The 18224-nt window shown below is 41.2% G+C and overlaps 1 protein-coding gene across 1 annotated transcript in view; it reads right to left on the bottom strand.

Moving 5' to 3' along the window:
- Positions 1-5949: 5949 nt before the first annotated feature.
- Positions 5950-18224, bottom strand: part of wdr18 (WD repeat domain 18) — a 209751-nt gene continuing 197476 nt past the window's right edge. The window contains exons 9-10 of the mRNA XM_063032491.1: positions 10589-10657; positions 5950-8321 (exon numbers count right to left, since the gene is read on the bottom strand). Coding sequence (XP_062888561.1) covers positions 8193-8321; positions 10589-10657 — 198 coding nt within the window. The 3' untranslated portion in view covers positions 5950-8192. The remainder of the gene's footprint in view (positions 8322-10588; positions 10658-18224) is intronic.

Raw genomic sequence — 18224 nt, forward strand, 5'->3', positions numbered from 1 at the left:
TTATATTATTGGAGCATCCAACAGCCTTTAAAAAAGAAAAATGCAGCATCCATTAGACAATAAATTTGGCACTCCTCCCCTTTTAAGATAATAACACAACTCTTCAGTTAATAACTATCCATGTAGTCAAGTAATGTTTCCTTTCATGAGTTGATACATATATATGAGTGAGAGAGACTAATCTGTAATCTGTAATTTTATGTATTGCACTGTACTGCTGCCACACAAAAAAAAAGACAGATGTATGAAAGTGACGATAAACTTAATTCTGATATGTGACTCTGTTGTGGACTGAGAGTGGGAAGGGGGCAGGGAAAGTGCAATCGTGGTTGGGAAAAGGGGAAGGGAGAGGGGAGGGAGCAGGAAGCACCAAAGAGATATCTTGTAAGATCAATAAACCAATTCTTTGGAATGAAATGATCTTGCCTGGTGTCTCAGGGCTGGATGTGTTGGTGCCACACCCCTGGCCCGGCACTTCTTTTCTGCCACTTGTCCCACACCTCTCCCATGGAGCTCCACCCTCACCATCTCCAACGTCCTTGGCTCCCGCCAGATTGCCAAACTTGCTCTCCGATCAACTCTGATAAATACAGTACTGTGCAATTCTTGGGTATCCTGTTTACATATAAGTATTTAAGACTTCTGCACAATATTATATTTTAATTCAAAGTATAGCTGTGGAAACTTGCATCAATTACATCTGTCTCTTCAGGGGGTATACGAGACACACTTCTTGTTTCATTCCTACTCCGGAGCCTTCCATCACCTCTTTGTCTTGTAATTAATGAAGATCTTGCTGCTTCCTGCACTCATAGAGAACTCAAATGTCATTATCTTTTGTTGATAATTTTCACCCTGCCATTTTCACATGGTTTATTTCGGACTTCTTGTTTTGACTTCTGCATACATCAGAAGGTAAATTAGTGCCCAACATCCATCACAAGCTCACATGCCCCCACAGCTTCCTGTAAAAACACCATTCAGTTTCTTTCGCACTGTTCCATCTGTTCTGATGAAGCTTCCAAACTGGTGCTTTAGACCTGTCACGCTTGCTTCTTAACTATAGTTTTGCTTTTGACAGGGCTCTCACTTGCATCAGTTCTACTTCTTATAAAACCGGACTGTCCCACCTTATTTCCTTCCAGCCTGCACAAATATAGAGATCCTTATGTGCTCACTTTCTATTCCACCATCTTCTACATCCAACAAACCATCCCAAGTAAATTATGCCTCCTTGAAATGGATTCAATCACCTGATGCACCTTCTCGTCCTTCCAGGATTCTGAAGGAACTGTTCCTTCTGGAATCCTGGATATATTTTTCCATGTCTATCAACCACTCCTCCTTGTAGCAGTTTCCCATCCAGCGACAGTAGGTCCAACCACGGCTCTTTACCTCTTCCTTTCCCATCAGCCAGGAATCTAAGAAGTACTTCCAAATGAGACAGCAATTCACTTGGGCAGCTTCAAATGCCCTGGTCTGCATTTGGAATTGATTGCAAAATCAAACACAAATCAGGTGGTAGTTTTGCAAAATACCTCCATTCAGTCTGTAAAGATGACCCTGAGCTTTCATTGTAATCCTCACATTCCTATCCCTGTCTCGGGCCTCCTATGTTGTTCCAACAAAGTCCATTATATGATTTAGGAATGGCAACTCATCTTGCATCTATGTATGAAGCAGCCTGGGTAACTAAGTATTGAGTTCAACAATTTCTGTTTTTTCTCTCTGTGCAGATGCTGTCAAACATGCTGATTATTTCCAGCATTCTCTGTAGTTTGATTTCCTGCAATGATCAATTGTGACTTTTTTGTTTCATTATTTTTCCCCTCTCTACTGCCCTCACATCCATTGCCCTCTGTTTACACCACCTCCAAAAAGAGTAGCTATGATCAACAATCTGTCCTCAACTTTTCTCTGGCGATGAGAACTGCTTGTCACCTGGTCATTCGCCTTGTTCTCTCAATCCCTCTCTCCCCGCATAAAACACATGTACTTTCTTGCTTTTCTCAGTTCTGATAAAAGTCGTTGACCTGAAACCTTAATTCTGTTTCTGCTTCCATAGATGTTGCTTGACCTTTTGGGTGTTTCCACCTTTTTTTTCCAGATTCACACCATCTGGATTTATTTTTCATGGTTTGCTACGAAGTTTTAGGAAGTGATTTAAAAACATTAGATATCCTGTATTCCTGAAAGCTGATGAACAGAATGGATCTTTTAAAGTCAAGCATCAGAATTAATTACAGTACAGGCAGAAAGCAAAATAAAGTTAACAACATACATCAAAGTTGCTGGTGAACGCAGCAGGCCAGGCAGCATCTATAGGAAGAGGCGCAGTCGACGTTTCAGGCCGAGACCCTTCGTCAGGACTAACTGAAGGAAGAGTGAGTAAGGGATTTGAAAGCTGGAGGGGGAGGGGGAGATGCAAAATGATAGGAGAAGACAGGAGGGGGAGGGATGGAGCCGAGAGCTGGACAGGTGATAGGCAGAAGGGGATACGAGAGGATCATGGGACAGGAGGTCCGGGAAGAAAGACGGGGGGGGGGTGACCCAGAGGATGGGCAAGAGGTATATTCAGAGGGACAGAGGGAGAAAAAGGAGAGTGAGAGAAAGAATGTGTGCATTAAAAAGAGTAACAGATGGGGTACGAGGGGGAGGTGGGGCCTAGCGGAAGTTAGAGAAGTCAATGTTCATGCCATCAGGTTGGAGGCTACCCAGACGGAATATAAGGTGTTGTTCCTCCAACCTGAGTGTGGCTTCATCTTTACAGTAGAGGAGGCCGTGGATAGACATGTCAGAATGGGAATGGGATGTGGAATTAAAATGTGTGGCCACTGGGAGATCCTGCTTTCTCTGGCGGACAGAGCGTAGATGTTCAGCAAAGCGGTCTCCCAGTCTGCGTCGGGTCTCACCAATATATAAAAGGCCACATCGGGAGCACCGGACGCAGTATATCACCCCAGTCGACTCACAGGTGAAGTGATGCCTCACCTGGAAGGACTGTTTGGGGCCCTGAATGGTGGTAAGGGAGGAAGTGTAAGGGCATGTGTAGCACTTGTTCCGCTTACACGGATAAGTGCCAGGAGGGAGATCAGTGGGGAGGGATGGGGGGGACGAATGGACAAGGGAGTTGTGTAGGGAGCGATCCCTGCGGAATGCAGAGAGGGGGGGAGGGAAAGATGTGCTTAGTGGTGGGATCCCGTTGGAGGTGGCGGAAGTTACGGAGAATAATATGTTAGACCCGGAGGCTGGTGGGGTGGTAGGTGAGGACCAGGGGAACCCTATTCCTAGTGGGGTGGTGGGAGGATGGAGTGAGAGCAGATGTACGTGAAATGGGGGAGATGCGTTTAAGAGCAGAGTTGATAGTGGAGGAAGGGAAGCCCCTTTCTTTAAAAAATGAAGACATCTCCCTCGTCCTAGAATGAAAAGCCTCATCCTGAGAGCAGATGCGGCGGAGACGGAGGAATTGCGAGAAGGGGATGGCGTTTTTGCAAGAGACAGGGTGAGAAGAGGAATAGTCCAGATACTATAAGCCTACTGACTCTCACAACTATCTGGACTATTCCTCTTCTCATCCTGTCTCTTGCAAAAACGCCATCCCCTTCTCGCAATTCCTCCGTCTCCGCCGCATCTGCTCTCAGGATGAGGCTTTTCATTCTAGGACGAGGGAGATGTCTTCATTTTTTAAAGAAAGGGGCTTCCCTTCCTCCACTATCAACTCTGCTCTTAAACGCATCTCCCCCATTTCACGTACATCTGCTCTCACTCCATCCTCCCACCACCCCACTAGGAATAGGGTTCCCCTGGTCCTCACCTACCACCCCACCAGCCTCCGGGTCCAACATATTATTCTCCGTAACTTCCGCCACCTCCAACGGGATCCCACCACTAAGCACATCTTTCCCTCCCCCCCCCTCTCTGCATTCCGCAGGGATCGCTCCCTACACAACTCCCTTGTCCATTCGTCCCCCCCATCCCTCCCCACTGATCTCCCTCCTGGCACTTATCCGTGTAAGCGGAACAAGTGCTACACATGCCCTTACACTTCCTCCCTTACCACCATTCAGGGCCCCAAACAGTCCTTCCAGGTGAGGCATCACTTCACCTGTGAGTCGACTGGGGTGATATACTGCGTCCGGTGCTCCCGATGTGGCCTTTTATATATTGGTGAGACCCGACGCAGACTGGGAGACCGCTTTGCTGAACATCTACGCTCTGTCCGCCAGAGAAAGCAGGATCTCCCAGTGGCCACACATTTTAATTCCACATCCCATTCCCATTCTGACATGTCTATCCACGGCCTCCTCTACTGTAAAGATGAAGCCACACTCAGGTTGGAGGAACAACACCTTATATTCCGTATGGGTAGCCTCCAACCTGATGGCATGAACATTGACTTCTCTAACTTCCGCTAGGCCCCACCTCCCCCTCGTACCCCATCTGTTACTCTTTTTAATGCACACATTCTTTCTCTCACTCTCCTTTTTCTCCCTCTGTCCCTCTGAATATACCTCTTGCCCATCCTCTGGGTCACCCCCCCCCGTCTTTCTTCCCGGACCTCCTGTCCCATGATCCTCTCGTATCCCCTTCTGCCTATCACCTGTCCAGCTCTCGGCTCCATCCCTCCCCCTCCTGTCTTCTCCTATCATTTTGCATCTCCCCCTCCCCCTCCAGCTTTCAAATCCCTTACTCACTCTTCCTTCAGTTAGTCCTGACGAAGGGTCTCGGCCTGAAACGTCGACTGCGCCTCTTCCTATAGATGCTGCCTGGCCTGCTGCGTTCACCAGCAACTTTGATGTATGTTGCTTGAATTTCCAGCATCTGCAGAATTCCTGTTGTTTAAAGTTAACAACAATTATAATCACATAAGATAGTCACGATTATTGCAGGATAATTACATACAGTTCTGGAGGAACATTTATATAATCCCCCTTCTTACATACTCTTAAATATGAAATCAAATGAGTCCTAAATGCATTTTCTTCCTGTAGACTTCTGACGCTTGGTAACTGGTCTCATTGCAAGTGAGAACTCAGTGTCAATTTTGATACCTGAATCTTGCAGTTATTTCTGTTACTAAATTAGTTATCATTCACTTTGCTGCTGTAGTGTTGTTGCCTACTGATGGCATCAATGTTGGGGAGCTGTCGCACGAAGCCCTTTACCTCTGAACATTGCACAGCAAATTGAAATATAGGTTAAAATATTTTTGGACTTTGAGAGGATTGCATAGAACATTGAATGTTTTCAACTCCTCTGAAACTGCTCTGTGTTTCTACAGAACAGTCATCTGGATACCAAATTCAAGTTTTTGCTGAATGAACCTGGCTATCAACAGAGAATTAATACCCTTTGAATGCTAAGATAATTAACAATTTCTAAAATAAATTCCAAGCCACTTTAGAGAACTATAAAACACAGCTGGAAAATGGAACGAACAGAATTGCTCCAGAGAGCTGGCACAGACTTGATGGACTAAATAGCCTACTCTGTACAGTAATAACTCTACAACGCTGATTATTTTAGCGATTCAGCAACTTCTACTTACCATCATTCTGTTGTTAAAACAAGTTACAATTCATTTTCAAAACTTGACAAATACCAAGGCTTATCCTCCCAACCTGGAATTGCTTGTGCAGCACAGAACATGTCTCCTCCACCACCCCCCCATACTAAGTCACTTGGCCTACAAATACCAATACTAATCCTTTTAGCCCGCCATACCCACACCAATCCTTTTGGCCCACCATACCCATACCAATCCTTTTGGTCCACCATACCCATACCAAATCTTTTGCCCCCCCCCCCATAACCACACCAACCCTTTTGGACCACCATACCCACACCAATCCTTTTGATCCACCATACCCACATCAATCCTTTTGCCCATCTACACTAATCACACCTGGCTGTATCCTTCATTGTTTTGTCCATTTAAGTCTGTCCTAAATACCTCTCATACATAGTCACTATACTCCACCACTTCCTCTGACAGCAAGTTAAGGCTATCAACCACGTTGTGTAAAAAAACATTGCTTCGGATTCCTTCAAAACACCTTCCTCTCACCTTAAACATATGGCCCCTTTGTTTATGATACATACTTATCATGAAACAAATGTCTTGACCATTTACCATACCTATGCCTCTCATAATCTTTCCTTCTACCAGATCACCCCCGCTGCCTCCACTCTAAAGAAAACAAGCCCAGCAAACACAATCTCTTCTGTGACTAAAGTCCTCCAATCTAATCAACATCTTGGTGAATTTCCTGCACAGCTCTTGTGCAATCACAGCCTGTTTGAAGTTTGGTGACCAGAACTGTACACCATACTTGTAAGATTCCAGAACAATTGGTGTAGTGCTGGTGTTGGAGGTGATCATGATGCTGCCTTTCTCCCAGATAACATTTATTTGCTCCGGGTAGAATCTGGAGACCACACACTCCAGTGTGGCCATTTTCCTATTCTTGGTCTCTTCCTGAGGTGGAGGCTATTCAGGATTTTGAATAAAGACTGACAGTTCTGCGCATTAGAAATGGAAAACTTCAGAACTTTACTGGAGATATTTCTACTGGTTGTGTTAGGTCAAAACAGATCATCAGTACTTAACAATCAGTACTTAACTTAGCTCATAACCATGCAGAATGTGTGTTGAGAGTTCACTAGTTTTTGCCTCATACACTGTCCTTTATTTAGATACACTGCAGGTCCTGTCATGATGCTGAATTAAATATTCTGTTGTGCTCATCAGCTGTCATCTTTACATTAATAAAAGAATCCTAGTGGTAAAAGTTAATATCAATTTCAAGTCAGAATGAGTACAGTTTGATAAAGATAATCTTATTTCAGGCAGAATTAAGCACAAGTGCTGGATACAAAGTCAACATTTGGTGTTAACTTATTTATTTAAAAAATAATTGGATAAATGCCCCCAGAAATACACACTGAGAAAATGTTAATGGTACAAACAGGAACACAAATACTGAAGTGAGAGTTGGGATTCTAACCGCTTTCATGAGTCAGCACACACACAAGATGTTCTTTCATTTACTGTTCAAAACAGGACAACGGTATCACTTGATCACATTAGTTCCTTCGGGAACTATCTCAACAGCACAATCCTAAACACCTTGGTTGAAGACCACTTTTGAGAATGCACAGAACTGGGTCTATGACTATGATTCACACTGCTCTGTGGAACTGGGAAATAAAAGGCAAATTCTCCAGAGGAAGAGGGGAAGGCACAAAGGCAGGATTCTTTTTAAGTAACTATATGAATATAGGAATAGTCACACTTATTAAGAAAAGCACCATTTAGACAATGTGTTGACCTGGACATCATTGGCTTGGATTATGGAATAAATCTTATATATTCAGACTGAAGATATTTACTGTACTGTGAATTAAAAAGCTCAAGCCTTTGGCATAGAATTAGAAATTGTAAATGTCCAAGCTTTGCCTTTTTGTCTACCATGGCATAAACCATCACAGTAAACTTTAAGTCCATGTACTAATAAGTTTGTAAATATTTTAAAAAGGAATCAGAACTGACTATGTGCCAAAAGAGCTCAAACTGCCAGCACTTGGGTTGTGCACAATCTGTATACAGGTTACAAACTCCCAATTTATGTACAGTCCATACACACAAGCATTTAGGAGACTGGAGGTGTAAATTTTTGGGCTCTTACTTGAAGCTCCTGCCAGGATCTGAGTTCATGGCCGCATTTCCAATTTGTGAACTGTCCAGGTTACGAACAGTATGGGGAGGACCTGAATGTAAGCTCTGTTGTATTTGCAAATAGATACTCAAAATGCAAACAAAAGTAGAGGCTTATTACTGCAAAAATGAAACTGTAGCAGGCCCAATGCTGATTGGCCTCTCCACACCAAGAATAGCAAATTTGGCAAGTTTATACTCAGCAATACCAATATTGGGAATCAACTTAGCTAAAAAGACCACATGGACAATCTGAGTTAACTGGACCTGACTATGCAAACGGGTAGTAACGCAGGAGACAAACATCTCTGACCTCTGAAAGCTCAGTACAAATAATTCAAATTAAACAGACTCGTATAAATAGGACATTATTGAGTGTACCAATTCATTTTTCATAGCTGGTGTTGGCATATTACTAATATTTGACACTGAGAGCCACATAATTTGCAGCATTTTCTTTCTTCATCTCTTTTCTTTATGTCTGTTTGGTCAGAACTTGCACTGAAAAATCATACAAATCCCTATTGATCTTCTTCAATGTCTTCACTTCATCCTCCAACTCAGCCACTCTCATTTTTGTGTTCTCGCCATCTCCCAACATATGCTGCAAAGGCAAATTAAAATGTATCTGAATAATTTATTGCCAATTCCTTCACAGTTTTTTTTAATACCACCAGTAATGATCCTAATTAGGTTGTCTGGAAGGATATAAATTATAAATTAGATTATGCTGGAAATCAAGTCAAGTTTAAAGACTATAAATACACAACAGGTCTCCCTGTATCTGGAAAGAAAGAAGATCAGGTTGATTTTTATGTACGTTCCAAAGATTGAGACCTCCAACACCAACAAAAAAAAATGTGTTGCATTGTATTTCCAGCAAATCATTTTTTGTCATTTCAAAATAATTCTTCAGTTGCTTCAAATTAAAAGAAAATGTTGATTTTTTTTTGCTGTCGACGGAGATAAAACGACTTGAAAATAACCTTTGGTGCATATTCAGCTAAGCAGTTTTTAAATTGAGAAACACAGGTGAAAGGTGCTGGCACCATTTTAGAACTTGTCAGAGGAAACGATGACAGTATGAAGTTGAAACTTCCACATCCTAGTAGTCAGAGAGATGAATCTTTATTTCACTATATTGAGCATGCATGAATATTATAAAAATATTAAAAAGAAACAAATTGGCAAAGCAACAGAAAACCAGAAGAATCAGAGAATGTGAGCAGAGTTCTTCATGCATGACAGTCCCTTATGGTGAAAGAATACAAACCCCACAGGTTAACACATAAAGCTGCAAGGAACACATTTGCAAGAACAGCACAGTGGCATAGCTAGTAATGCCACTGCCTCAGCATCTGGGAACTAATCTCATTCCAGACCCCGGGTGCTGTCCGTGAGGACTTTATATGTTCACCTAAGGGAGCTCTGATTTCTTCCCACATCTAACATCCCAACAGCTTACGGGGTGGTTTAATAATTGGCCACTGAACATTGTCCTTGATGTAGGTGAGTGATAGGGCCTGGACAGAGTAGATGAAAATATGTGGGGAGAATAGAACGGTATCAACATTGAATTATGCTAAGTGGATGGGCGATGACTGGCAGAGTCAATGCGCAGGAGAGCTTGTTTCTGTGAAGTATCTCCATAACAGTAAAGTTTATATTTTGTATTAACTGAGATAAGGAATGATATTCCTCTAAAAAGAAATACCTTCTCAGTTTATACAGCCATGTCAGAGCAAGTATAGTATCCTCTATGTAACACACTAATATTATGCTATGTTACTTTAAACAAATTTAGATGCTGAAAGCTCTTTCTTGGTCCATACAATTGTGTGGAAAATGCACTGCAACCATTTGTGTTAAAACACTGATGCAGGCCATGCTAGTACCAGCTTGCTACACCCCATGTCTAATACATCCATAGATTAAAAAACACTCTGGGACAGTATTGTGTTCTCTTCCTCAAAAGAAACAGCAGTTTCCTAGCTCCTGAAAGAAACTGAATGTAAAGCTTCATCTGCCAGGCTGCTGCAGATGGCTCCTCAGAGGTTTTAAAAAATGCCTAACAGTTACCAATCAGTAACATAAAGCACAGCCATGGAGGTAAAGGAAAATGCAGGGGAGAACAATCTATCTGTGTGTCCAACTTCCCACAATCAGCTGCTCTAATTCGATAAATGGTTCCAAGCTACCTAGAGACAAGGGATGATGAGTAGAGACAAAAAGAATCTAAGTTCATTGAGATGTTCATTCAAAGATCTTCATTTTAACTGTGATCTGCTGCAACAGTAATCTACCAGCTTCTGTTCATAATGCTCAAGATATCTGAAAACTCAGTATTCTTTAGACCATCAATAATCAGCCTTTAATTTATTACCTGCCATACATGATCTCACTCTGCAAACAACATCGCAATGAGACAAACGTCAGCCTGGCTTCCATGGGCAACATGTAAGTTTCAGTTTAAGTTGGAAGAGGGTGTAGGTAGTAATATTACACTTTTGGTACTGTATAATCCAATCCAATTTGCTATAGTTACAATTTCACCCTGAAATGACCTATTCCAAGTATCTCACGCTTAGTTGCGAAGAAGCAGGTGCTAATTGACACAAGTTTTAGGAAAGTACATCTGAGAGGCAATCTTGAACAGGTGCCATCTCCTATGCATATGCTTCTTTGTTGCCCATGGAAGCCAGGCTGTTGTTCTTCTCTTTGAATAGTGTGCCATTGTTTTGCACAGTGGGCCCACTTGATAGCAAATGGATTCATACTGAGAAAACTCATTTTGCAGAAAATCATTGGAGGCAGAATCTCATATGGAGTTTAAACTACACTTGACAAGGAATCTATTAAAGTGAGACAAACCTTATCAACAGCAGCACACATAACAGAATACAACTGTTCAGATTTTTCCAGGTAGCTTTCCTGAGCCTCCTAATAAGAGACAGAAAAAGAAATTTAGAACAAAATCATAAATGCTTTCTCCCCCTCCCAAAAAAAAGCAATAATTACTCCCAGCAAAAGAAGTAACACTAAAGCAAAACTCACCTAGTCCATTAATTACTTATTCAGACACAAGAAAATCTATTCTATGTTGTCTGAATATTGTAGATATTATTTTCCCTCAGCAAACAGATATTTCATATTTTAAATTAAGTCATACTGCAATGCTGTTCAAACCTAATGGTACTTAGACTGAAGTGTTTGGGAGGGAAGAGGGGCTAAGTGAGTTTACATAATTAATGAAATCACATTATGATCAATCTACTGATATTGAAGAATCTAACCTTTGTCTTTATCCAAAGAAGAGGCTGCACACAGAACAGTATCCAAAAGAAAGAGTATACTTGGGAACAGTATTTCAGAGTGAGGTGAGGCAAATGAATGATTTGCAATTGAAAGTGCAATAAATTTTGATTTCAAGAAATGAGGAAATGCATGCCGGCAATGGGAAATCAGAAAGAATGAAAGGGGAAAGTTCAGAGCAGTAATGATCCTAGCAATATTTATATAACAGGAAAAGATTCTGAAAGATTGAGACAGATAGAAAAGTTTCCAACAAAACTTCCAACAAACCCAAAGGATACAGAGTTCTTACAACACAAAATGCAATACTTTGGCTACCAATACTTTCTTTATGATGTGGAAAGAGGTGACCCAACACAATGAGTCTGCCAGCTCTGAACATTCCCATCAGCTCCATCTCACAACATACAGTATTTCTCTGCAAACTCTTCTTTCATATAACACTTCCAACTCTATCCTTTGACTCTTATAACCAAGCCAATTCTGTATCCAATTTGTCAGCTTGCCTTAGATTCCCAGTGCCTTAAATGTGGGAGGAAACCAGAGCACCTTGAGAAACCCACCTGAGGTTGTAAGGAGAACATGCAAATACCATGTATACAGCACCCTGGGTCAAGATCAAACCCAGGTGGCTGGAACTGTGAGGCAGCATCTTTAACTGATGGACTATTGTGACGGGAATCAATCTCACTAAAGTATGTCTTTAGATACAAACTTTATTAATAAGCCTCATAGAAATGGAATTTTGACTAGTTCTTAAAATCTAAGAGAGTCCAGTATATAAGCAACCTGCTGAGGGCTTCTGATGTACTCATTATACAGGAAAATTTCTCACCAACTAACATTTTATAAATTGGTTGCTTGTACTTTCTTTCCTTTTCTGAAGGCACTGACTTGTTTTAGAATACAGGCCTCATTGGGATCTCTAGCTATATGGCGTGCATTCAAAAAGCCATTTGTGATGTGAACCACTTTTGCAGGTAATTTTTAAAGAATTCAACTAAACATTTCATTATAGTTGAAAAACCAGCTACTTTGTAGCACAGATTCCATGAGGCTTACTATTTTACCTTCCTGCTCAGTTATAGGTGATGGCATTACCCCATATTTGCCCCATCCCCACGAGCACAAACTCCCAAGACACAATTGACACAATTTATCTCTTGCCAGTTTTCTAACTTCACCCAATTTATTATAGAATAGGGAAGTGCTGATGTAAAGTAATGGTTACATGAGAATTAAACATCTGTGTACAAATTTGTGGGCTATATTATAAAAAGGACACTAAATCCTGGAGAATGTACAACGTACGCATAATCAGCCAGTTGCTGCCAAAAATTAGAATCAATAGTTACGAGAAATCCACAGGTATGAGGTACTGGGATTATTTCCAATGGAGCAGAGAATACCAAGCAATTTAATAAAGATTCTCAATATTATGAAATATTTTGATTGTGAATAAGGAACCACTTTGTCTGGTTGGAAAGTTATCGGTAAGAGAGTCATTAATTTGAGATTGATTTTGAGCATGAAGAACAGTATTGGAGAAATTGTCCACATGAAGGTAAACTTGAGGGTAAAAAAGGACAAGATGTTACACATCCATATAGCTCTGGAGTCAGTTCTCCTGCTGGAATCACATGACTGCATACTTCAATATTGTACATTAGCCTGCTTCACTCTTTTTCACTTATGACTCAAATCTGCAATGTTGTAGCACATAATTCAAAATGACAGTTTAATGCAGTACTGAGGGAACAATGCATCGTTTCTCTTCCTGACATTTTTTAAAATAAGGAACTAAACCAAAGGCTTATCTGCTTAAAATGGCAAACAACAAAATTTTTGCCATTACTTGAAGAGAAGTGACAGAGGTTTTTGCAGAACTGGGTGACTTCTTCCAGTTCATCCGTGAAACAGTTTAAATCTCCTGTTCTTATGTCTCTTTCTCCCTTTTCAAGGTGGCTGGGGTTCTGTCTGAGTGCATTATATACAGTTGCGCTCAAACTACACTCTTCACAGGGGAGTTCTCACACATCGGAACTCGCCAAGCAGCCTAGGTTTCAGGATCTCCAGGACTGGCTTGGAAGACTTGCGACTTTGGGGAGCAGCCTTGTGGATGATCCAATTCCTCACCGATGTCGCTGACTGAAGCTTCATAGGAGATTGAAACATCGAGACAATGGGTACAGCTGTGAGAGGCTTCTGCACTTGATCGATCTCTCTCTCTCTCTCAATGGTGAGAGAGGGTCAGCTGATTCTTGAGTTGGGGGCGGGGGAGGGAACTTGAATAAGAGATGCTGCAGATTGTCAGAACAGTGAGTAGTTGGCCTCTCCTTTCGCTTATGACAAGAGCGATACCTCTCTGCCTGTGAGATGTTGAAGTGTTGGGATGGACAGTAGTTTCTGATGGACTCTAGATCATGGTCTCTGGGCGCTTTGCTATTGCCTGTATGGGGGGTGTTGGGGGAGGTTGATGCTTTTGCTGGAACAAATGGGAGGAGGGGGAGGGGAGAGGGTGGAGGGTTGATGCTTTTCCTACGGCTTATGCATGGGAAGGGGGGGCTTTGTGGTTCTAATGTTTTTCTGTCATGCATTCTTTGGGGTTTTTTTTAATGAGTTTCGTGGATGTCTGCAAAGACTAAGGATTTCAGGTTGTAAGCTATATACATTCTCTGACATTAAATTGAACTATTCCTCCTGGTGTTCTGACCCACATGCCCCCCACCAAACAAAGAAACGCTAATTCAATGCAAATGTTGCTTCTTGCATTCAAATTGTTTACCTACTGAATTATAGTTCAACAGTAATTGATAGCAAAGCATGGAACATGCTGAAGGTAGTTTAAATTTCAAGTTCATTTATTTTTTATTCATTGTATACTTTAAATGAAGATTTTCTTGTTCTGTTCACTGTAACATATACAAGTACATTTAAATCGAAGAGTTACAAAGCATTTTTTATGTACGGAAATTATCAGTTAATATGTCTGGCCTTCAATAAATTTAACAATTCTTCTCAAATTATACATAAACTAACGACTTAAAACACTGTTAAAAGGTTTCTGGCATCTTTGATTTCTGAACGTAGCATATCTCTTGCTATTGTTTTTTTTAAATAGGATACATGATAATTTACAAATACCTGGGGATATGAATTGACAATAAATTGGACTAGTCAAAGAACACTGAGGCTGTCTACAAGAAGGGTCAGAGCCATCTCTATTTCCTGAGGAGACTGAGGTCCTTTAACATCTTCCGGATGATGCTGAGGATGTTCTACGAGTCTGTGGTGGTCAGTGCTATCATGTTTGCTGTTGTGTGCTGGGGCAGCAGGCTGAGGGTAGCAGACACCAACAGAATCAACAAACTCATTCGTAAGGCCAGTGATGTTGTGGGGATGGAACTGGACTCTCTCACGGTGGTGTCTGAAAAGAGGATGCTGTCTAAGTTGCATGCCATCTTGGTCAATGTCTCCCATCCACTACATAATGTACTGGGTGGGCACAGGAGTACATTCAGCCAGAGACTCATTCCACCAAGATGCAGCACAGAGCGCAATAGGATGTCATTCCTGCCTGTGGCCATCAAACTTTACAGCTCCTCCCTTGGAGGGTCAGACACCCTGAGCCGATAGGCTGGTCCTGGACTTATTTCATAATTTACTGGCATAATTTAAATATTACTATTTAACTATTTATGGTTCTATTACTATTTATTATTTATGGTGCAACTGTAACGAAAACCAATTTCCCCTGGGATCAATAAAGTATGACTATGACTAATTTAGTTCATATTAGAAGCCGTTACAATGAAGAGATATTTATGTTAAACAACTGCATGCTGCATACCATGGTTCAAGTCTATTCCTCCAGTTAGTTGGAGAAGGTCCCTGGTCCCTTTCGGAGTCACTATACCATCCCCCAATCTACCGGTCAAGATGTCACCAAGCTGTGATGTTTGTTGAGGTCATGGCTCAAACTTAATTGTATGTTTTAGATTTCATATGGATAGTTTTAGAGACAGCATGGGGAGTTAGTGGTCAGGAGCAGTAAATGAAGAGTCAAGGACTGGAGACGGAAGTCAGGGTCCAGGTTGGAGTACTCCAGGATAGTCAAAGATCAGCATTCTCTTGGGAATGGGTCAGCAGGCAGAGGATAAAATCCAGCAATCCCCGTGGTCAAGAATTGTGGTCAGTGGGCCCCAAGAATGAGGCCTGAAGATCCACCTCCCCCCCCACCCCGGGGGCAGCGAGTCCTGGGGTTGGAAATTCGAGGAGGTCTTAGCACAGAATTCAAAGTCTCATGATCCATTAGTCCTGGGGTCAATACAGGAGGTCAAAGACCAAAGTCACCAAGGTCAAGGGCTCAATGTCAAAGCATCTGAGTCTGTGTATCCAATGGCCCAAGATTGTGAGGTCAAGACTCCAGGCTATGGACGGGAGGTTAGAGGCCTGATATTTGCGAGTCTGAGAATCCGGGATCAATAACTGAGATCAGAGACCCAGAGGCAGCCTGTCCTGGAGTTGGATGCCTGTGTGTGTGATGGGTGGGTGGGTGGAAGGGTGGGAAAAAGACTTGTTTTGCTCTTGTTATTTTGTTTTTATTGCTGTTGTTGCTTGTGATGTTCTGATGAACCTCATGAATATACTAGTTTGGTGCCAACATGTGTAACGACACTTGCATGATGCTCCCAGCATACCTTTGGGTTGCATTCGTTATTAAAGCAAACGATGCATTTTACTGTACGTTTCAATGTATGTATGATAAATAAATGAATCTGATTGGTAACATTCAACTGACAAGTCTCACAAATCAAGATCCTTGTCACTCTAAATTCAGAGAAAGAGGGGAAGAGAGATTTGAGGTAGGGATTCTAATGCTTGGGGCTTTGGCAACTAAAATCACAGTTGCTAGAGGTGAAGTGATTACATTCAGGAAGGTTCAACGACCAGATCTGGAGGCTTGCAAGTACCTTGGAAGGCTGAAGGAGATAGGGAGACAAGAGTCTGGAGGGATTCCAGAGCAAGGATAAGAATTTTTTTTTTAAATTGAGCAGTTGCTATATTGGAAGGTGATGAGGTGGGAAATAAATAGAACAAGACAAGGTTCTGCAGCAAAGATTATTTAGGCTGTATCTACAGAATTTTTTTTGCATTACAATAAAACTTAATTTTCTCTTTTCCAATTTATCAGATCTCAACCAATGCGGCAGCAAGAAAGTTACTATTCTCTTTGGGTCATAGTTTCAGGAAAGTAAAACCAAAGTCAGACAGGAAAAAACTTGAAAAACTACAGGGGGAGTCATCACACACAGAAGAACAGGATCTCACATGTTGATTCTTCACCCAAAAAGCTCACACTTGAAAACTGTTAAATTGGATAAACTCCTGGAGGATTGCCAACCACTGTGAAGTTAGCAAAGAAAAATCTACAGAGGAGGGGAGAAAAATTACTTTGGATGGACGGAACTTGAAGCAGAAAATAGCAAAAACCCATCACTTAACATCAAACAATGCATTTATCTAAATTGTTAAAACCCACTCCACTTCCTGCCAAGTAGGATACATGTCATTATCCTTCCCTAGCAACTGCTCTTGGATGAAATTTAAATCCCAGTGGAGTCTATTTGAATCCTGGTGAAATGCCAGGGAAAGAAAGAAACCACATTCTGCTTTTTCGTAATCTTGGTGCATAAATATAAAGTTTATTTATTTTATTTAGAGATACAACATGGCAAAAGGCTCTTCCAGCCCAATGACACTGTGCCACTTAATTACACCCATATGATAAATTAACCAACAAACTCTATGTCTTCGGAATATGGGAGGAAACTGGATCATCTGAAGGAAACATACATGGTCATGGGGAGAACATACGAAGTCCTTACAGACAGCAGCAGGAATTGAACCCATGTCACTTGTGTAGTGCTGTAGCTTACACTAACGCTACACTACTCTGCCTGTTTCAATGTCATCAATAGATTTTTGCACCTCTATCTTATAAAATTTCAAATAAGCTCGCTTAGAAACTTGCAATTACTTAAAATCGGTGCACGTTGATTACTTTTTGAGGATACTTATCAGTCTATCTATTAAGGTCTATCTGAAAAATATGGAGAGAAAGATAGTCAATGAGTGGGGAGGCAAAGAATTTCAGGCACAAATGAACTATTACTCTGAATTGTCTGCTATTGATTTTAAAATGTATTTACTATTTTATCACTAAAGGAGATATTAAAACTTAACTATTGAAATATAAATATTATCAGCTTTATACTATTAATGTTCAATAGTTCTGTTCGGCATTAATCGATGTCCGGTCATGTCAGAAAAAATATACTGGAATTGGTTATAAGTGTAGTCTTCTTTCCATCCCTTTGCAGCTCCTTGTAATCCATAATCACAGATCACAAAGAAAAATTCCTGTAACATAAATGGCATTCCATACTTATGAGTCTACTTACTAAGTGCTACTTAAACATATGCGACCATCAAGCTACAGTTAAATGTTGTCTTCATTGCTGCACTCTATAGAATTTCAATAAAAAAGAGGGAAAGTCAACTGCATGAAGCATTAGCAGTTATGCTATTAGGTTAATTCTAAATGTGGTGGCATTAATCTAGAAGTAGAGTAGGTTTTTTTGTTAGAGGAAGTGGATGCAGGGGGAGAAATTTTGACATAATACTGGATGTTTCTTGTTTAATTCTCAAAACTAGCCTACTTACTGTCAACACTAGTGAGATATACAGCCACAAATACTGCATCTCAAAATGCTCTTCTAGGGAGGGCAACATCTGTAATGTTACACATGCATACATTTTATGGTTGAAGTTGACAATTCTCTCATCCCATTTTACAGAATTGCTGGGTGTACTGTCACAGGGAAACATCCATGCTATTGAAAGCATTTTTTTTCAATAAAAGCAAATCTGTTTCTGTGCCTGAATCTCACTTGCACCACAGATGCCAACAGGGAGGAAAGAGAGAGTCTACATTTGCCTCAGGAGAAAACCCTAGGCAAGGGAAGGGAAAGAAACATTTGTCCAAACGGCTGCTCTGATTACTGTCCCTCCTAGAAAGTGATAATGCGTAGATGCATCAAAACTTGATTATGATGACATTTGCAAAATGCCAATTAATGCTTATTGAATTCAATGTGTCCATATGGGGGTGGAGGAAGTGCCTGTATATTAA

Source organism: Mobula hypostoma, chromosome 24, assembly GCF_963921235.1.
Source record: "Mobula hypostoma chromosome 24, sMobHyp1.1, whole genome shotgun sequence".
Classification (NCBI taxonomy): Eukaryota; Metazoa; Chordata; class Chondrichthyes; order Myliobatiformes; family Myliobatidae; genus Mobula; species Mobula hypostoma.